The 20,326-nt window shown below is 57.4% G+C and overlaps 1 protein-coding gene and 2 long non-coding RNA genes across 6 annotated transcripts; 2 read left to right on the top strand and 1 right to left on the bottom strand.

Annotated features, from left to right (window-relative positions):
- Positions 1 to 7: 7 nt before the first annotated feature.
- ABCB8 (ATP binding cassette subfamily B member 8) lies at positions 8 to 18,489 on the bottom strand. Of its 4 annotated transcripts, none has more exons than XM_044765759.2 (17): positions 18,288 to 18,488; positions 14,352 to 14,664; positions 13,809 to 13,964; positions 13,638 to 13,732; positions 13,390 to 13,495; positions 12,485 to 12,646; positions 12,286 to 12,371; positions 12,066 to 12,163; positions 11,540 to 11,645; positions 8,395 to 8,428; positions 8,029 to 8,165; positions 7,760 to 7,854; positions 7,477 to 7,610; positions 6,520 to 6,667; positions 4,836 to 5,086; positions 3,983 to 4,123; positions 8 to 145 (listed from the first exon to the last, which is right to left on the bottom strand). In XM_044765759.2, the coding sequence occupies exons 1-16, from the start codon at positions 18,380 to 18,382 to the stop codon at positions 3,998 to 4,000; spliced, it is 2,142 nt and encodes a 713-aa protein (XP_044621694.1). In that variant the 5' UTR covers positions 18,383 to 18,488; the 3' UTR covers positions 8 to 145; positions 3,983 to 3,997. The 4 variants fall into 4 exon arrangements, with proteins under 4 accessions (XP_044621694.1, XP_044621693.1, XP_070372383.1 ...); XM_044765758.2 differs by lacking the exon at positions 8 to 145 and adding an exon at positions 1,886 to 2,170; XM_070516282.1 differs by lacking the exon at positions 8 to 145 and having other exon boundaries at positions 3,760 to 4,123; positions 4,887 to 5,086; positions 18,288 to 18,489.
- LOC139045944 (uncharacterized) lies at positions 9,501 to 14,505 on the top strand. The gene is made up of 3 exons (XR_011505432.1): positions 9,501 to 9,811; positions 13,628 to 13,832; positions 14,370 to 14,505. It is a non-coding gene; the product is annotated as an uncharacterized lncRNA (long non-coding RNA).
- Positions 18,490 to 18,878: 389 nt separating the features above from the next.
- LOC139045932 (uncharacterized) lies at positions 18,879 to 19,757 on the top strand. The gene is made up of 3 exons (XR_011505390.1): positions 18,879 to 19,004; positions 19,465 to 19,550; positions 19,630 to 19,757. It is a non-coding gene; the product is annotated as an uncharacterized lncRNA (long non-coding RNA).
- Positions 19,758 to 20,326: the final 569 nt, after the last annotated feature.

Genomic DNA, 20,326 nt, shown 5'->3' with positions numbered 1-20,326 from the left:
GAGGAGAGGGCGGAGGAGAGGAGTCCAGACCGAGGTGGGGAGGCACTGGCCTGGTGGGGTTGCATGCGGCGGCCTAGCTGGTCCAGCTTGACCTTCTCCAGGAACAGGCTGTAGCTCTGCTGGGCTCAGCGCTGGGCTGGGGGCTCTGCAGCAAAGACAGGTGTGGCGCGGTGCTGTGGAAGCAGGCCCACTCTGCTGGAGGCTGCTCTGCCGAGCCTGAGCTGCCGCAGAGGATTGGGTTTCAGCACTGAGGGGGCAAGGGGGCCGCAGAGCAGGCTGGGGGGCGGGGGAGGTCCCTGGGGCCCCAGGCTGAGCCATTAGTGCAGCGTGGGCCTGTGGCCGTGGAGACCAGAGGCGCCAGGAGGAAACCACAGCAATCCTGGGGAGGGCTTGAGGGGAGCCCAGAGACAGTTGGGGCTGGGGGTGCCCTTGGGGCCCTCTAGGCTCCCAGCTGCAGCCACTGTATGTCCAGCCTGAGGGTCAGTCGCTGACCCTTGGCCTAGCCCCTCTCTCCTCTCTTCTCCCTTCCCACGAACCTTACCCGGGATCATTTGTTCTTTCACAAAGAGCAGAGTTGGCTCTTGACCAAGCTGGAAAGTGGTGGGGAGTTTGGCATCAGCAGTTTCCTCTTTCAGAGCCCCCGTGTCCTGGCCTACACTGGATAGGCAGGGCCTCTTCTAGTCTCGTGTCAAGGGGTAGTCTGTCTCTCAAGAGGCCCTTTCCCACCACCCCGCATTCACCCCTCCTGTCTGGGAAGTTGGCCTTTGCCACAATGATTGTGGGCTCACCTGCCACCGTCCCAAGTAACATGGGTGCACACGTGCCACCCTCCCAGGTAATGTGGGTGCCCTGTGGTTTCACATCTTTTCAATTAACAACATATTCTGGAGACCATGTGATATCCAGTACCTGGAAAACTTCCACCTCTTTAAAAGGCTGCACAATATTCCATTATGTGGATGCACCATTGTTCCTGTAACCAGGCCCCTAACACTGGGGGTTTCCAGTCTTCCACTACCAACAACAGTGTTCTCAGTACCATTGCACAGATGTAAAATCCCAGAAATAGAACTACAGGTCAAGAGGCAACTGTGTGGGTAATTTGACGAATACGACAAAATTCCCCGCCGTGGGAGCTACACCATTTTCCACTCCCATCACTAACACAGGAGTTTGCCTGTTGTGTGTGAGGCTTTTCTAAAGGAAGAAATGCTGTCCCCCTGAACCGGCTGGGGTGCCCTGGCCACAGTACATAGCATGGTGTGACAACACTGGTCCTGAGAGGGCAGAGCCAGCACATTTGACTGAAGATGCCTCAGATGATCCAGGCCAACGAGACAATGGGCCAGAGTAGGGACTTGCTGCGGCTGAAGCAGAGCTGCAGTCTGCAAGGCTAGTGCCAGCCAGCCTGAAGTGGGATGATGATGTCTTGGGGACCCAAGGCACAGGGAAAAAGCAGCAGCAGCAGGAGGGCTGGGCAGCTTAGGGCCACAGGAGACATGCTGCATGCAGGACCGTGTCTGGGCCTGATTCTTGTGTCAAGCTCTGCCTTTGGTGTAATGCTCCTCTGACCTCTGTGTATCTGGGAATGGGGAGATGCTGCACCGTAAGCCTGAGAGAAAGCACGTTTATCTCCCTTAATTTACTGAAACCTTTTTCTACTCTATCTCCTTCCACAAAGCATTTGAGGCCTCTGGGTTCACGCTGGGCTCTTGGCCATGAGTGGCAGATAGTCCGCCAACTGAATATCACATGGTGCTGCAATTGCCTGCCCATCTGTCTGTCCCGCCGAGACTGGAGGCTTCATAGCAGGGAGGTCCTCGTCCCCACTGCAGACATGGCAGTACATGGCAGGTGCTTAACGAACACAAATTTTGGGCAGAATGAGTGGATAACAGGGTTTATTGCACAGATATGACCACCTTCTGAGGCTGCAGCATTGTGAGTTTTGAGTACTTTCCCACAGATTATCCCATTTAAACTCTTAAAACAACCTTTCAAGACGAAGCACAGCCAGACTTACGATCTACCTTGACTAGCTGCGGGAGCCAGGGCTGAGGTCAAGGCTCCATGGCCAGTGTGCAGCCCACTGCAGGGCCTTCCTGCCCAGCACTCGCCATGGGTCTCACTACTTTCCTGGGGTGGGGAGGCAGGATTCAGAGAGGCCACCCTGAAGAGATAAGGAGAGACCTCAAATCTGGTGTCAGATGTCTTGGGCGGCCTGAGGCTGGGCTGGAGCTGGTGGAGCCGGAGCTGGCCTTGGCCGGCTCTCCCTTGAGGGTGGGGCCCGGCAGGCCAGTGTGGGCTTGGCTGGGGAGCTGAGGCCTGCTCTTGGATGCACTAGGGGGGTGTTTAGTGGCAAAGCAACCTGGAGCCAGCCCGCCGCACTCTGCTTCCTGGGCTGTGGCTGCCCTGGAATGTGACCTCTGAGCAGTCAGGAAGTGGGGCATCAAACAAGAGTGGCTGTGGCCCTGGGATACTTCAGGCGGTTTGCCCTAAACCACACCCAGAGGCTGCGGGGTCTTTCACCCCTGGCTCCTGCACTCACACCTCTCCTCCAGCGGCAGCCAGCTCTGCTCATCCAACACTTGGCTGCTGCCCCCCTGAAACACAGCACCACCCTTCTGTGCCACAGGATAAATACAAAACGCTGGGCTGGCTCAAAGGTCCGGCACAGGCAAACCCTCTTCCCCACCCTAGGGAGCAGAGCTGAGTGGAGTCCTCAGCTTGGACATGGCCGTGGGGTAAGGTTTCCCAGTGGGAAGTGACATGGGAAGAATCAGGGCAGGAGAGACAGCTGGCTCTGGGAGTCCATGAGGAGGGCTGGTGGGAAACCCTGGCTGCTCCCAGGTCCGCAGAATCTGAAGGGAATCCAGCCCCACCTCATTCACAGCTGTAGGGCCACAGACTCATGCCGTGTGGGCAGTTGGCCCATCCTCTTTCAAGGTGAGGCTCCAGTCCCACCTTCTCTTGGTCTGGCAGTGACCACTCCTTCTTAGACTGGTATCATATTGTGTCAGCCTGAGGGGCTTGGCATTAACTGCCCCCTAGTGTTTGGTGACTGTTGGCACCACGTGCCCCGTGGCTGGAATCTAGGGTGTCAGCTCCTTCTGTCCCCTTCACAGCTGAGTGTCCTCCCATAGAAATGGGGCTGTCCACAATCTCACTTGGTGACAGACTTGCATGCAGTGCCAGGGCAGAGGTTAGACAGCCAGGCCAGCTGGGAGCTCCTCGTGGGACCGTCCATAGTGCGCCTGCCCCTCCTACCCCTCCCCAAGAGCCAGCGCGCATGTCTGCGTGTGTGTGTCATCTGTTGCATTTGGATGAGGGGAGGGCAAAATCTAGAAAAAGGTCTGTGTTAATGAAGCAGGGAGAAGGAAGTTGTTCTGAGGATGGGGACTGTGGGTTCGAGGTGTTGGCCCAAGGGGTGGGCTTCTTCTCCCAGGGCCCAGAGAAGCAGTGGGGACGGAGCAGTGTCATGGGTCGGTCTAGGAAAGCAAGGTCCTGGCCATAGGTGTGGGGAAGAACCTAGTCTGAATGCTCATACCCCCTCGCAGACCCTGACTCATAAAATCCCCTGGAGCTGGGGCCTGGACACCCCTAGGCTGTCAGGGGTAGCGAGGGACTGTCAGGGGGAGCGAGGGACTTGGCAGGGTTTCTGAGAGGGGTGGGGAGAGTCTGAACAAAATCGGGGAGCAGAGCAGGGCCCAGGGACTCTGGCTCTTGCCCTGTGTAGCCCAATAACTCTGTGGCTCTGGCAGGAGAGAGGCGGCCTGGCGGCAGGATGGGGAGCGGATGGGAGTGGTCCCAGCCTCCTCCCAACCTCCTCCCAGCCCTGTGCTCAGCCGGGTTTTATTGTGAGCAGGGGAGCGGTGGCAGCAGCCCACACCCCAACATGCTGGCCCTCCCAGGAGCTCAGTCCCTGCGAGCTCCCCCGAGCCAAGCCGAGGCCCTGGGCACTGATGCTCAACAGCGACCAGACCTTAGAAGGCCATAATCAGGACTTGGGGTGGCGGTTCCTGGGGCCACTGGGCGTCTCAGGAGGTGGGGTATCCAGGGCCTGTCTCCGGATGAGCTCTGCATAGAGCCCACCTTTCTTCAGGAGCTCTTCGTGGGTCCCCACCTGGAGAGGAGACGGAGAGGCAGATGGTTACCCCAACGCAGCTCAGAGTTCAGAGCTCTAGGAAGGCCTGCTTCTTATCAGTCACTGGGTTCACCATCACCTAAGCCAATGTCCCAGACACTGAAACCAAAGCACAACTGATTACATGTCGCCACTGGCACACCTGTATTTGTAAGTGCCAACTCCCTGCTTAGCTGTATTTTGGACGAGCATCTGTGTCCTGCTGTTTCCCTTACAGAGCCCACAGAGTCCAGCTCAGGGCCTACTGCCCCTCAGACCCTCTCAGCTTTGGCTTGAACAAGCGGCTGGGGGGCTGGCAGCCGGCCCCACGCAGCCTCCCAGCCCTACTGCAGACCCAGTCTCTGGGGTGCTGCTCCTGGCAGGTCCCTGATCAGGGCCCCTGGTGTTGCCTCTTCTGCACCCCAGCCCCCGCCCCCAGCACTGTACATTTCTCCGACTACACCTCCCTTTGATCCTGGGTGCAACTCTACTACCCCCAGGGCACAGAGGCAGAAACTGGAGCTCCGAAAGGCCAGGGGTCATCTAAGGGCAGAAACTCCTGAATCAACATGGGGCACTCCGTCCAGAATATGGCCCCAAGCCCCCAGGGCCAGGCCAGACCCTCACACAGCTCAGCTGAGCCACTCCTTCCACTGTGTCCATGGCTGAAGCTGAACCAACCCATCAACCTGCTCCCCTGGCCCCTGCTGACCTCACAGACACGGCCGTGGGCCATGACGACGATGCGGTGGGCCCCACGTACAGTGCTGAGCCGATGGGCGATGACCAGGACAGTGCGGCCAGCACTGGCACGGTCCAGGGCCTCCTGCACAACCCGCTCAGACTCTGAGTCCAGTGCGCTGGTTGCCTCGTCCAGGATCAGCACCGTGGGCTGCTTGATGAGGGCGCGGGCGATGGCCAAGCGCTGCTTCTGGCCACCAGACAGGGTCGCACCCCGCTCACCTGGGAAAGGGGACAGGGCAGGGGCCTGAAGCGATCCTCAGCTCTGCACTCCGGGGCGGCCCCGCAAAGGGGCACCAGGGCTGTTGGGAACTTCCCATCTGGCCCCGCGGGGTCCTCCCCAGCACTGTGCCCATCTGTCCTGCCTCTCTCAGGGCAGGGGTGACGCCTATCAGCATCTTGACCCTACATTCCTGTGCAAAGGTGTGCACACTTACCCGAGATGACAGGAGTCGTGCACATGGTGGGGCTCACTGCACCCTGGAGGAGTCACCAAGTGCCCCTCCCGCAGCCCAGCAGGGTCTCAGAGCCATGAAGGGCCCTATCCCTGCCCTGGCCTTGCAGCTCTAGCCACCTTCTCCTGGGCTCCCACGTCTCTGCTGCTGTGGGGACATCCAGGACCCAGAAGTGGGCTCCTGGAGTTTGGTGACGGCATGGTGGGATTCGAAGCCCACTGCCCGGGCATTCTGGGGAAACCACACTTGGGATCTAAAATGCCCACAGAGGACAGCAGAGGTGGCAGCCTGGGAGCCAGGAAGAGCCTCAAAGTGACAGCAGTCCCAGAGCAGTGAGGGCCGTAAAGCCCCAGAGAAGCCTGGGAGCGAGCTGGGGTCAGAGGGACAAGGGAAGTGCCACCTGAGAGGTGTGGGCACGGCTCCTCCGGTCAGAGGGCGTGTAATCTGAGCAGTGGGAAGAGCAGCTATATCAGTAACAGAACGCGAAGGGTGGCTCAAGACAGTGGGAGCACCACGGGGAAGGCAGCCCAGCTAGACTGAGGCCTAAGTTTCCAGAAGAGTTGAGAACCCCAGATATGCCTGCACCTTGAGATGTGCTGGAACATTCTGCAAAAGAGCCAAGAGACTCTGGACGATAACATGGCCCCAAAGGTTGGACAAAAGACCTCTGAGATAAACACACAAAGTTGCAAACTGCAATTGAATACTCTAGTGCCATGCTACAAGATTTCAATGTTCCAGAACCACCAGAGCCCTCTCCTGGGTAAGTCAGAAGGGAGACTTGCTCAATCAAATCAATCCCACTGGATAACAAGACAGGAACCACCTTTACATTAAAGAACAAAAAGATAGGAGCCAGAAGGATAAACGACCACGAGGAGAGAACACCCCATTGCTTCTGGTCGGGTCTTGGGACACGGAGGCCCCTGGTAAGCTCTAGAGAGTCCCAACACCACAGCTCACGTGTGTCCCTGGCTGGGTCCTGTAATTGTGTTCCCTGTCAGATTGTCTCGCAGCCTGCTTGTACCTGAACCGCATGCGCCTGGACTCCCCTGTCCCCACAGAACCATCTCTGTCCCTCTCGGAGATGGTTCTGGTTGGGTCTTCCCTGAGGCCATGCCTGTGTTCCTGTCCTCCGTGATCCCAGCCTCCGGCCGTGGGCCCCACAGCCCCTAACAGGATGCCGTCCCTGGAACTCACCGACTATGGTGTTGTAGCCCTCGGGGAAGCTGGCGATGAACTCATGGGCATTGGCTTCCCGGGCAGCTGCATAAACCTCTTCATCGGAGGCATCCAGCTTCCCAAAACGGATGTTCTCCATGATTGTCGTTCCGAACAGGACTGGCTCCTGGGGCGGGGGTGGGGGCGTCCACAGGAAACATTCTAACTTTGCCCCGAACCCCGAGGCACGTCAGAAAAGGCTATTTCTGCCAGACCGGGACCCCTTGGAGGGCAGGCAGGGGCAGTTCAAAGTTACAGGTCGAATGAGTACAGAGAGGTCCATCCAAGGGGGGAGAGGCTGAGCCTCCCGCAGGGCACGGAGCCCTCAGCAGGAGCGGGAAGGTGGCTGAGAGAGCAAGGCCAGCGGGCAGAGCCCCCCATCTCTGGGGAGATGGGGAGGGAGGGGGTGGCAGATAGTCCTCGTGGGGTAAGGGTGCCCTTCTTATCCACACATTGGGGGTAGGGGGAGATGACCCTGACTGGGCGGGGCCGCCTCAGGCAGAGGGAAAGCAGTGGCACTGAACACTCCAGGGAGGGGCCACGAGTCTTCCCTGAGTGGGCGGGTGGGCCACCAGCAGTCCCCAGCAAAACCGCTTGGGTGTCTCGAGACCTCTTGTCAGCCCACCCAGGGATCCTAAAGCGGCTATCCCACCCGGCCTGCTTGGATCCCTTTAATGGAGAGGTCGTGCCTGGAGGGTATGAGGGCAGAGCTGCAGGGGCTGGGGACGCGGGGGCTGGGGACGTGGGCGCCTCTGACCCAGTGAATGCCAGGGAAGACTGAAGGAGTGCAAAGCCCCCCAAGAGCAGGGGATGATGCGGGGATGGTGCCGTGCAGACTGAGAGAGAGGCAGGGCTGCAGGGGAGAGTGGCGGGGTGAAAGATAAAGTCACATTTCCTGGGTGACCCCGCCGTGAGGCAGGCCTCTTCTCTCCACACCTGGCTGATGAAGCCGATGACCTGGCCCCGGAGCCACGAGGGGTCCAGGGTGCGCAGGTCCCACCCGTCCAGCGTCACCTTGCCCGCTGTGGGGTCGTAGAAGCGCTCAAGCAGAGAAGCCACGGTGGTCTTTCCTGGGGAATTGGGGAGGCAGGGCAGTCAGGGCCGGGGCACGGGTTTCTGGAGATTGTGCCAGGAGAGAGCAACCCCTCCTCCTACCCACTCCGAGTGGCCAGCACGGGAATGAAAGTCACAGGGCAGGAGGGTGGCAGGTTCCTCTTACCTCCCCCAGACTGGCCCACAAGGGCCACAATCTTGCCGGGGGGCAGCGTGAGGGTGAAGTCTTTGAGCACCTGGAAGCTGGGGCGGCAGGGATAACTGGGAAGAGCCAAGAGACCCCCAGTCAGACCAGATTCCCAGCCCCTCATTGCCCTGGTCCCTCCTGAAGTTTCAGTGTACCCCAAAGGGGGAAACAGTGACCCAGAGGTCCCAGCCAGGGCCGCCTCCCATCCTCAACCCGAGAACTACCCATGCCCACCCACTAACGCTGACCTGAAACAGACGTTGTGAAATGTGACGGACCCTCGCAGGTGCTCCCTGGGGACGCAGTGGCCCCCGGACAGCGGGATGCTCGGGCTTAGAGTCATGTACTCAAAGACCCGGGCGCCCGCGCTGAGTCCTCGAACCACCTGGGGAGGGGGTTTCAAGTCTGTGGTGAGAAGGGAGTAGGGCCGAGGGAACGGGTGGGAACACAGCAGCATCTCTCAGACTCCCGCATGGCAGGTACGGGGAGGGGCTTGTGGTGTCCCCCCGCCTGATACCCAGTGTCTGAAGCACACAAGTGATGTCGGTGGCTGATGGGACTCCAGCCCAGATCCGGTGTTCACAACCCGGGACCCACCCCCAACTGCCACTCACCTGACCAAACAGGACAGAGAGGTTGGCCATGGACCTGCGAGGAGGAGGAGAGAAGGGCTGAAGGAGTGGGGCCAAGAAGATCCTGAGAGAAGATGGTGCCAGAGGGAAGGTCTGGGTCTCAGCTACATGGGGGGCATGTTGGGTGAGGCAGGGAAACAGGTGACCTGGAGCTGCACGCAGAGAACACTCCTGAAATCTGGGATCAGGAGCCCTGGGATCCAGCAGCACTGGGTAGACCACCGGCAAGTTGCTTCTCCTTTTGGAGTCGCATTCTCTCTGTGGCCAGATGAGGCTGACAGCTGTCTGCTCCCTCTGAACTGGGGGCTCCAGGGAGACAGACATGGAAAGCAGGCACAGGGCTCAGTGGGGTCAGATTCCACGCTGCCTGCAGCTGCAGGGCGGAGGCCGGCTCCCACACGCAGGGATGGCGCCACCGCAGTCAACAGAGGTCAGAGTTGGGGGGCCCACGAGGCGAGGTCAGATCTAGCGCTACTGACTGCTGGGGGAAGCAAGGACTAGTTAAGGTGGAAAGATGGATGTGAATCCTTTCAGAGAAAGAAAACAGAAGACACTGGGCCACATGGGGACTCGGGGGGAACCCTAAAACAAAATCCCCAGGAGACAATTTATTGTGGGCTTTCCCTGTGTAAGGAATGGTGCGAGCGTGCGTCTGTCTAGACAGTGGGTCACCTCCTCTGTCGTGTGGGGCTGTCAGCTGCTGGGAGGAAGGTGAGTCACTGCTTCTTAGTCACCAGCCCCTGACCAGCCCGGCCGGCCCGTGACAGTGTGTGCGTCTGTGATTGTCTATGCAGGTCTTTCTTGAAGAAGAGGAAAGACTGATTCCCTAGCAGGGCGGCCGGTGGGGGGTGGGGGGGAGGGGGAAAGGGGGGAGAGAGAAGCCGGCAGGAAATGGTTCTGGCAGGCTCAGAGCCATCAGCACTTGCCAAAGGGAGTGGGGAGGCATCACGCAAGGAAGAGCCAGGACAGCAAGTTATCTGTTGATGAGAAGGGAGAACATTCTCCACAAGAGATCTGGAAGCCATTAGGGCCTGGCAGAGGTGCCGGGTAGCAACTGAAAGCCAGGCACACGTGACTCGGGGTGCAATGACCTTCCTCTCAGAGATGGCTCAGAGGGCAGGCCTTGGCCTTCTCCAAGGCCTGGCGGGGGGCAGCCCATTCCCAGGAGGGCCCAGACCTGGATGCAGATGAGGCGGCCTGGCCCTGACTGTGGTCTGGGCACCTCTCCATCTCCTCTGGGGCCTCAGGGCCACCAAGAAGGACACTGAGGATGGGGTCTGAAGGTTGAAGCTGCTTGAAGGCAGGGCAAGGCTACCTCCCACCCCTCCCTGCCTCCTCTGCAGGACCCCAGGAGGAAACACACCAGCTTCTTCAATAAACAAGACCCAGTTCCTCCAAGGTGGGTGGTGAAGAATCTCCATGTGGTGAGGGGCCCCCAAAAAGCTGGGCTTGTGGCTGTGAGAGCAGCCCTGTCCAGCAGCCTGTGAGAGGACAGCACAGACGAACGCCCTGGGCTGTCTGTGTCTGTCATAAAATTCTGCTAACTGGCCAGGCAGTGCAGTGGGGAGGAAAGGCAGGGTCTGTACTTGGGCCATAAAGGGGAGGGGGCCCACGAGAAGGCGAGTCTGAGGGAGGAGGGCCAGGCCTGGGAGGTGCTGGGAGGGAGGCTTTCCCACCACTGCCCTTTGGAGGGCCTCGAGGTGACTGTGTGAAGGGAGCCAGTGGGGTTCACACAGGTCCTCAGGACTAAAATTAGAGGCCAAAGCTTGGCCTGGGGTCAGCACTGGGGGAAGGGCAGCAGGGGGAGGCCCCAAGTCCCGTCTCTACAACAGTCAGAGCTCCTCAGTCCCAAGGCCACCAGGGAGCAGCTCCCAGCTGGAGGAGGGATGAGGCCATCCAGGACCAGAGCAGGTCAGAACGGGCCCAGGCTAATGAGCTCCAAGCAGAAATGGGGCTGAGGACGGGGCCCTGCGGCTGCAGAGATGGGCAGAATTCAGTCTTTGTGGAATGCTTGGTTCAGGGAGAAAGGGAGTCTCTCCTGTCTGCCTGTCCGGGGTTAGCTCCATCCTACATGGGACAGTAAGGCCAAGGGTGGGAGACTCTGTTCTAAATGGGCGACACACAGGCATGCCACGAACCAGAGCCAGCACACGAGGACAGTCAGGATCAGGAGCAACGGGGAGGCACACAGAGGGGTCTGAGTGATGTTCTATTTTGCTGACGTGGTTGGTGGTACCACAGGTCTTCACTCCAGTTATTTGTCCTCACGTATTTGTATTTGTGTGTATTACGATACACATGGTGTAGCGGGGAGGACAAAGTGAAGAGAAACAGCAGAAGGAACTGCGAGTGCTTAGCCTGGAAGGCAGGCGAGGGGAGCCCGCCACCTGAGCTAGAGGGAGGGGCGTGCGGGGCCCAGGGGAGCCTCTCATCCTGGGAAGTCAGGCAGAGGCCGGTAGGCCAGCTCTTGAAAAGCGTGTCAAAGATGGTCTAGACATACATGGACTCTTACTCAGCCTTAAAAAGGAAGGAAATCCTGTCATATGCTACGACATGGATGAACCTGAAGGACATTCTGCTAAGTGAAATAAGCCAGTCACTAAAGGACAAATACTGTGTGAGTCCACTCATATGAGGTCCCCAGAGTCGGCAGAGTCACAGAGACAGAAAGTAGAATGGAGGTGCTGGGGGTTGGGGGAGGGGAGACGGCGGTTAGTGTCTAATGGGGACAGAGTTTCAGTTTTGCAAGATAAAAAAGTTCTGGAGATGGATGGTGGTAATGGCTGCACAACAATGTGAGTGTACATAATGCTACTAAACTGTGTACTTGAAAATGGTTAAGATGGCAAATTTTATGTTATGTGTATTTACCACAATTGAAAACAAACCAACCTTGTCAAGGAAACTCTTGAATTGTTTGGAAGTCTGAGGATGATTCCTGCATTTCTGAGTGTGGAGTCAGTGAATGAGGTTGGAGGAGCTGCTGGGAGCCTGAGGGGAGGGCGTGGGGAGCCCTCTCCCAGGCCTGTGCTTCACTGGGGCAGCTGGGCAGGCCTGGGGCTATGCAGCACACCCTGCCCCTTGACCCAGCAGGGCTCCTTAGGAACAGGAACAGCCCCACACTCACCTCTGCACTGTCTGGGAAGCCACCAAGAAGGACATGAGGTCTCCCCCCGTCAGCTGCTGTCCAGCCACGAGGGAGCCCCCAATAAACAGGGTGCCCAGGACCATGCCTGCATGGGGAAGGGGACAAGTGGTTAGGATGGAAGCAGCTAGGAGCAGAGGACAGAGTTGGCCTAGGTCTTAGTCCCCAGTTCCAGTCCTTGCTTGGCCTCCAACTGAGAGGAATTTTGCTAAGTCCCTGGAATGATCCCTGCCTTTGTTTCCCCCTTTGGTAACGAGTGTTACACCTCCTTGGCTTCCTCTGGGGTGGCCCGGCAGCATTCTACACATAGCTCGGTTGTGACATCAGGCCCACTTTCCCCTTGCCCGCTGGCGCCAGCAGCCTCAGGTGCCTGGCCCTGACAGACGTCTGAAGGACGTCAAGCAGGTGGAGAGCTGCCCCTTGCCCGCCTTGCTGGGACTGTCCTTCGCTCCTCCAAGCTCAGCCCAGCCACAACCTGGATGTCCCAGGCGGGGATCAGCTCACTTACAGTTGAAGGCGATGTTGGACAGCCCTTGGAACAAGGCGATGCCTCTGCCCAGCTCCTCTGCCTTACACCGGGACACCTCCAGCTCTGCTCCGTAGTGTCTGGGGACAGAGGCCAAGCCCAGTCCTCAGGAAGCAGCTGGGCTGGGGTGCAGGGCCGGTGGGGGTGAGTTTGGGGAACCCCTCACCCCCTGCTTTGTGCTCTACCCCTGCCCAGGACTCACTCCTCCTCCCGCTGCTCCATGGCAAAGGCTCGCACGGTCCGAACGTTGCCCAGGGCCTCATCCGCTACTCCCGTTGCCCTGGCGATCTGCGGGGAATCCAGGGGACAGGGGGCAAGGTTGGAGATGGGGAGGAGTGACAGCAGAGTGTGGGGCAGAGAGGAAGGGGGAGGCTAAGGAGGACAGGTGGGAATTCTGGTACCTGCTCCTGACACTGACGAGACAACTTTCGGAGAGCTGAGCCCATCAGGGTGCCAACTCCCATCAGGGCGGGTGTGGCCACCATCAATAGCAGCGTGAGGCGCGTGGACAGCATGGACAGGGACACCAGGCAGCCAGCCACCTGGGTGCAGCTTCGCAGCCCCTGGAGAGTGGGAAAGGCTGTTTGGCAGCAGCACCATGACCTGGGGACTTTACCAAGGGTCAGCTGGCCACGATTCTACACTCACAAGGCCTAGGCCACAGGTCTGACCCCTGGGAGACCAACTGGCAGTCCACGGGTCACAGTATATAACCCTTTCTTGACCAGCAGGCATGAAAGGGCTGGGAGAGAATGTCTACAGACCACAGCATCCTTCCCCTAGACAAATCCAAGTTTGCTTTCTTTCTGCTCTAGAAACTGAACAAAAAGCAAGTTGCATGGCAGTGCTGCCCAGGAACTGCCATGGGCCACCATCTGCATGACCCAGCAGATGGGTGCACAAGGCGAGCATGTCAGGAATACAGCAAAAAGCCACCGCTCCTTCTTGCCAGTGCGCCAGGCATTCTGGGGGCAAGGCAGGCGCGAAGAATTTTGCTCTTGGCAAGCCGTGCCAGGAAAGGCTCTTGTCTGAGTCCTTGGGAAGGTGTTCCGGGGAGGTAGGATTTCAGAACAAGAGAGAAACAGCCTGTCCTGACCTTGGACGCCGCCATGGCACCTCCCCTCCATGAGCTTCCCTGCTCCCTCACCCATGCCCTCACAGGACAGCAGGCTTCTCACTTCGGTGTGAGCCTAGGCTGGAGCCCTCCAGCAGGGTGGGACAGGGCTGGCCCGGTGTATTGCACTGGGGAGCATGTTTGTGTGTGTGTGTGCATGTGTGTGTGTACAGGGGGACCTAGGGCACTGACCTGGGAGATGACAAGTTTGAAGGATGATTTAAATTCCTGCACGTCAGTTGTCAATCTGCTCACCAGTTGCCCTGTTTTTTTAGCATCAAAGAAAGCAATGTCTTGTCTGGTGGTGGGACACAGGGGCAGCAGGTGGGAAAAGAGGGAGACATTACTTCAGGATGAGGCCCCAGCCCTAGACATTGCCCGGGACCCCGTGAGGCCCATCAGTCACCCCCCTGCACCCTGCACCCTGTAGCTGGCGGTACCGGAGCAGGTTGCTGAAGAGAGCCCTCCGCATGTCCACGGCCATGCGCTCGCCGATGCGGGACAGCAGCACCAGGTACCCGAAGGTCAGCAGTCCCTGAGGGAGAGGCCCAGCACTCAGCGGTGCCCAGGCGGCTCCTCTCTGTGCCCCCAGGCCCTCCCTCCTGCTGTACCTGGATGCCGTAGAGGATGAGCAGGTGAGTGCTGAGGTTCCGGGACTCAGTCAGGAAGCTGCCCACATGGTCCCTCGTGTACTTGGCCACGATCTCCACCAGCTGGCCCAAGAGCAGGGGGATCTGCACGTTCACCAGTGCCGCACCTAGTGCCAGCTGGGGGGTGGGGAACAGACGTTTAGTGTGGGGCCACAGTCTTCCCCATGCCCAGCCGACCTTGGCCGTTCCTCTCCCGCTGCTGTCCATGCTTTGGCTGCTCCTGTGCTTCTCAGTCCAGGCAGCCAGCCCCCGGAGACCCCTGCACCCTACACCCCCCGCCACCCTGTGCAGCTTCTCCTGGTGGTCCTTGGCCCCTGGTCCCTAAGCCAGCCAGTCCTGCAGCTTCCAGAGATCTCCTCTGAGACTCGGTGAGGCAGGAAAGCTGTCCCTATGCACCTCCAGCTGGGGCTTCTGCATCCCCTGGCTGGATCATTCCCTGTCCCTGGTGTGCGGTGGGGGGGGGTGGGGGGGGGGGAGGTCGGGGCGGGCAGGAGAAGATCTCACCACAATGGCTACCCCCAGGACCAGCAGGTGGGGACGCAGAAACTGCCAGAAGAGCTTCCAGTTAAAGCGGGACTCCGTGACACAGGGTCTGGAGTAGGCAGGAGGGGCCTCTTCTGCCTCACACAGCGCCACAAGACAGAGGCGGGGGCACTTACTCAGCACCACGGGGCCCAGGAGGACGCCCCCAACCCAGCGCCAGGCGGAAGGGCTTCGGTGGGGAGCTGGGGGCGCTCGCGGAAGGCGGGCCCGGAGCTGGGAGCGCAGCTGGGCCACAGCCCTGAGGAGGCAGGAGCTGTGGTGGCCCTCTGGGCACCTGCAGGGAGAGAACAGTACTGATGGCTCAAGGCCCCGACTTTCTACCAACTGAGCAACGAACAGCTGAGCTCCGGGCTGAGCCCTCTGGAGAGCAGCGTTCCTCTTCCGTGCGGCCCTACACCGCCTTTCTCAGGGCTGTTCTTACCCAACCCCAGTTTCTGAGACAAACATACACAGGCAAACCAGCTGAGGAATGAGACAACAGCCTGTAATCACGTCTCAACAGTGCTCTCCCCATGCTGCCGGCTCCCAGACAGCGGGCCTCTCAGCCTCCGGAGGCACCTCTGGGTCAGTGTGCATCTCCGGCCCCTGCTCTTTGCGATCACAGCACAGCAGAGCTGGAGGGCACTCTGGACAGCAGTTAGCCCCCGACATGGCTTTTACAGATGAGGTCCTGGGTGAACATGGCTCAGAGAGGTAAGAGAGGGCACCGCGCTGGGCCACGGCCCCCACCTCACGGAGGTAACAGTCCAGCACATTTGATCCTTGCCTCCCTGGGAGGCAGATGCCACTATTCTCACTTGATAGATGAAAAAATCATGTGGGGCTGAGAAATAATCTGTCCCCAAGCAGCAGAACTGGGACAAGAGGGGAAAGCTGCTGTCTGATTCCAGAATCCAGGCTCGCCCTAGTCTGCCATGTGTGCCAAGGCTACGTGTGGCAGGGCCAGGACTGGAGCAAGTCTCCTGACCAGTGGTCAATGCTTATGGCACCCCATCCCTCTGGCTCCTCACAGGTCTCGAGTGCTTAAGTGACAACATATAGAGGGGAGGGCAACACACTCCCTCTCCATCAGCTGAAGGAAAAAAAGAAATAAAAACCCAAACAGATGTGGCTGGCCCCATGGCTGAGTGGTTAAGTTCACGCGCTTTGCTGCAGGTGGCCCAGTGTTTCGTTGGTTCGAATCCTGGGCGCGGACATGGCACTGCTCATGCGTCCCACATGCCACAACTAGAAGGACCCACAACGAAGAATATACAACTATGTACTGGGGGGCTTTGGGGAGAAAAAGGAAAAAAAAAAAAAAACAACCCAAACAGCATATCTTGTCAGCTCGGATAGGCCAAGGTCACCTTCTCCTTCCTGCAGTTTCCATATCTATAGATGGCAATGCAAGTTTGCATGCCTACTATGCGCCAGGGCTCTGCTATGAGGCCTGGGGAACAGGAGGCAAATGAGACAGACCCAGTAACTACCTGCATTGTGGTTACGCTTTAGTGGGTGGATAAACAGCTAACAAAAGCTTGCCGAGTCCAGAGACAAGGGAACCAACCACAGGGCACTCTTCCTGTCTGAGGGAGGCAGGAAAGGCCTTTCTGACGAGACCTGAGGGCGAAAGGAAGGAGCTGGCCAAGTGAAGGTGGCAGAGATAAAGTGGGGAAGAGCTCTGGGCAGAGCGGAGGCATGCTGGAGTGCCTGCAGGGAAGAATGAGAAAGTGTCAGGAACAGAAGAGCTGAAGCCTGGCACACAGAAGGGAGAGGGCACATGAGGCCCAGGGGCAGGGGCAGGCATTACAGTCCTCATAAAAAGCCAGGACTTTAGAAGGCAATAGGACCGGGGCCAGCCCAGTGGCGCAGCGGTTAAGTTCGCACATTCTGCTTCTTGGCAGCCCGGGATTCGCCGGTTTGGATTCCAGGTGTGGACACGGCACCACTTGGCACACCATGCTGTGGTAGGCGTCCCACGTATAAAAGTAGAGGAAGATGGGCATGGATGTTAACTCAGGGCCAGTCTTCCTCAGCAAAAAGAGGAGGATTGGCAGTAGTTAGCTCAGGGCTAATCTTCCTCAAAAAAAAAAAAAAAAAAAAAGAAGGCAACAGGAATATTCATGGTTTTTAGACTGGGGTGTGACAATCAGATTTGCATTTTAAAGATCATAGCAGAGGGGACTGGCTGGGGATGACAGGACTAGCTCGAGGGAGGCCTGCTAGAAGCAGTTGTCTGGCCCAGAGTATATGATGGGATGCCAAAGATCCAAATGAGACTACTGATGGGAAAAGGCTTTAAAAAAACAGTAGAGCGTGAGGCTTTTCCTTGACTACGCTGGTCTTTCACAATCCCAGACCCTAACAGCGGACCTCATCTCATCCATCTCTTGTTTCAGGGACGCCAGGCTTCTTGCCACCCCTGTGTTAGGCCTTCCCCCAGCCCATTCCACCTGCCTGGTTTTTATGTCTTGTTTTCCACTGTGTACTTTACATCTATCCTAAATTTTGGACAGAGAAACTCATCCTCTTTCTGCCCCGCGTAATTGTCCAATTTCCCATTGGACTCTAGGTTCCTTGAGGGGAGGAAGTTCCACCTTATTCACCATGTCCCCACCACTTAGCTGAGTGCTGGTACGTAACAGACATACAGCAAATGCTTGGCTGTTGAGTGCATACCCGCATGAGAAATGCAGAACAATCTGGCCAGACCCCTTACTGTAGACTTTGCAAAGTTTTAGAGTTACTGAGGCCAAGGTTAAAAAATACAGTTTACATCGTGACCTAGTACAATGAATGTATATGTCACACAAAATTGAAATGCTTCACATAACAATACTTTCCCTAATTTTTTAACATGTATTCTGTTACACGCACTTTTAAGGTCCGGACCCACTAAGTTCATTTTAGGATCTATTGTGTTGTGACTTGCATGTGTGAAAGACGCTACACTAATTAACGCACAAATACTTGAACATCATTTGATGTCTTTCCCTGGGTTTCTCTGCGGTTTAAATAATATCAATACCCTTGCTCTTTTTTGAAGGACTGTTTTTAAACCTTTTAATAATTTACCATGGCCGCTTTCCAACTTCTCTCATCTTATCCAACTAAGACTTTACGCAGGGGTTGGTTATTGCCAAGAACTGGCGGATTAATTCCCAGCACTGGGACTTCTAGCTCCAGCTCGGCCCAGCTCTTGCCCTCGATCAATCAGACCGGCTTTCCAAAGACACAAGTCCACACCCACCCGCCCCTGTGAATCTGCTGCCTGCCTGGCCCTCAGATTATTCAGTCCAGGATTAAAAGGGAATCAGTCCCTTTTCATAAAGCATTTACACTGGAGTCGCAGTTTCAGGGGCCTTGTTCGTTTCCCACCCGTCTCTCTCCCTTCGGACCAACGTGTGTAGCGCGAACACACAAGAACTCACACGAAGCATTACTAGATTGACTCTTTATCTCTGCTGAAAGTATCCAGATCTAGGCACCACTTTTGTTCAGCTCACTTTGAATCTTGGGAGCACCACCAATAATAAATTATTCGTGTTCAGAAACATTTTTGTCCAAATCGCCAGATCAATTCCAAGGAGGTTGGGGGCCTCGAACGGCGACCGAGGGCTTTGCAGCACGGCGCCCCCTGGTGGGGAGGACAAGCCGGGCGTGGTCACCGACCCAGAACCTCCCTCTGTCCAGCCCACACGAGGATGCAGACGCGCGGAACCTCCAGATCGCACCTGGGTCGTCGCTATAAATAACTGAAGCCAGTCTGCCGGGGAGTGACATTCCATCCCGGGCCGGGCGGGCCTACAACTCCCAGGAGGCCTCGCGCGAGCGGGGGACTACATCTCCCGGCGGGCCCCACGCCCTGCTAAGCGGTCAATGGCCCGCGCTCCCCGTAGGTTTGTCCCTTTTTACCTGACGGCCGAGAATGTCTGGAAGCAGAAGGGTAGTAGCGGCCTGCCTGGGACAGGGCCGCCCCGAATCCCAACCCGAAATAAGTGCACCAACATGATGGGGCGGGAGAACAGGAGCCACCAGCAATGGCAGTTTCACCCTCACCCCATTGAGGGCTCCATGTTGGCTCCGACCCCCATCCCGGCAACCCCCTCGCGCCTCGGCGATAATTGGCGGAAAGATGCATCAATCTTGTTCCATGCTTCGTTTGGAGAAAACCTTGTCAGCCCTCCTCCTTCCGGAACTGTGATTGGAGAAGACCGCTTGCCTTCCCGCCCCCCAGCTCTGGGCGGGGCGGAGCGGGATGGGGCACTACTCCCCGCCCGTAGGCCGGGTCAGCTCCCGGGAGGAGTTTTGAGCGTGCGCAGAGTGCGCCCTCGACCCCGGGGTATCCATAGTAACGCGTCAGTCGCTAATCTCGGGACCACTCTCCTATGGGTGCTCCCGGCAGACTCTAAATGTCTCGGGGTCTCCAGGGAGTGTAGAGCGCTGGTTCTGGGGGGCGCAGGGACAAAAATCAGCTGGCGAGTTTTTTTCAAAACACGTGAATCTGCCTTGCCACCCACTCCACTCTCGCGGGCAGGTCAGCGCTCCGGGGACGGCAGCCACGTGTATTTGGGAGAAAACTCTCCTGGTGCTTCTGATAAATTCCCCCTACGCAACGATTGAGAACCACTGGTATGGAGGTCCTGTAACTTGTCAACGCGCGACCTCAGATCCATCTCTTCCGGATGCCTTCCTCTCTGCAGTCAGGCTGACTTGCTTAAGGCTCCCACCGCACACCTCTTGCACCCCTGCTTAGCGCTTCTTTCTTTCTTTCGTGTAATGGTTTGCACAGCTACCTCCCTCACTGGGCTGTGACTTCTTTTTGGGTAGTGGCTCTGTCTCATTCGTCCGTCCCCCCTTCCCCTTCAAATGCCAGGCAGGGAAAAGTGCCCTTCATAACAAGTTGACTTGAATTGGGGGTGGTGATAGGAAGGCGGTCAATCAATCTGGGGTGGAAAATGTGCCAGAATTAGTTTGAGGTTGGGCTGGGTGTATGGGGAAGGTGTATGGGAGAGGTGCTAATATGAGTATGGTGGAATAGAGTGAGGTTGGGGAAAGACCAGGCGAAACTCCACATTACCTATCTTGACAGATGTCTCAGAGAGATCATGGGAATTTCTTAGCCCCTCTGCAATGCGGGATTCCATTTTAGGCACTAGGATGCCACTTCTAGAAGGGGTGAGTCTTGTTTCAGCTCTGTCTCCTGCTCAGGGATAAAACTGCAAGTCGTGAGTTACTATGAAAATTCTCCTCCCAGGAAGGAGGCACAGCAGAAAATCAGCCACGACTAAACTGTGTGGACAATCCCATGATTGCCTCCACATTCCTCCAGTGGAAATTTGGGAAGCACTCTGCTCTTCTCTCCGTTTCACGGATACTGGCCCCTACATCAGCCCTTGGGCTTAAGCCCTGGGGGCCCGGACACCTGGGTGGCTGAGTCAGCACCTCAGGAATGGGCTTCAGTAGGAAACCTGGTGATTCAGGGCCTCAAGAATGGCGTTGGACAAGCCAACAAACCAGCTGCTTGGGCCGCCTCCTTCTCTTCTTCCTACTTGTGGAGACAGCAACAAGGAACTCAACTCAGCTCATCCCTGGGTACCCAAGTTCTCCTTCCACATTCTGGACCCCCCACCCCTCTGCTGGGTCAGCCCTGATGCTTCTCAGAGAGCCCCAGAAACTGGATCAGGACTCGGGGCAGAAGGTTTCAGGGTTCAAGGGGACAAAGAAGTAAACTTAGTGGAACTTCCAAGGAACCCTACTTTTCTACCGTAAGCACCAAAAACCACTTCTCACATCCAAGAGAGCTGCCTCCCCTTTCTTCACTTCTTTCCTCGCCTCAGTTTCCCTCAACCTGGTTGCAAAATCAGGCAGTCTCCCTTCTTCCCTTCCTTCGTACCATCAGACAAACACAACGTGCAGTCTTTTCTTTTTGGTTTGGTTTTAAAGCATTTCTC

This window comes from Equus asinus, chromosome 1, assembly GCF_041296235.1.
Source record: "Equus asinus isolate D_3611 breed Donkey chromosome 1, EquAss-T2T_v2, whole genome shotgun sequence".
In the NCBI taxonomy this organism is placed as follows: Eukaryota; Metazoa; Chordata; class Mammalia; order Perissodactyla; family Equidae; genus Equus; species Equus asinus.
The sequence above is the reverse complement of the archived record's forward strand: the minus strand, read 5'-3'. Positions and strand labels throughout refer to the sequence as shown.

What these genes read in the sequence shown, in the direction of transcription:
- ABCB8 (XM_044765759.2), bottom strand. Translation starts at nt 18,382, where the DNA reads ATGTTGGTGCACTTATTTCGGGTTGGGATTCGGGGCGGCCCTGTCCCA. An exon ending in CTCTTCAGCAACCTGCTCCG is followed by an intron (nt 13,496 to 13,637) that starts GTACCGCCAGCT and finishes TCCCACCACCAG; the next exon opens with ACAAGACATTGCTTTCTTTG. An exon ending in TCATCGGCTTCATCAGCCAG is followed by an intron (nt 6,668 to 7,476) that starts GTGTGGAGAGAA and finishes CCCCCGCCCCAG; the next exon opens with GAGCCAGTCCTGTTCGGAAC.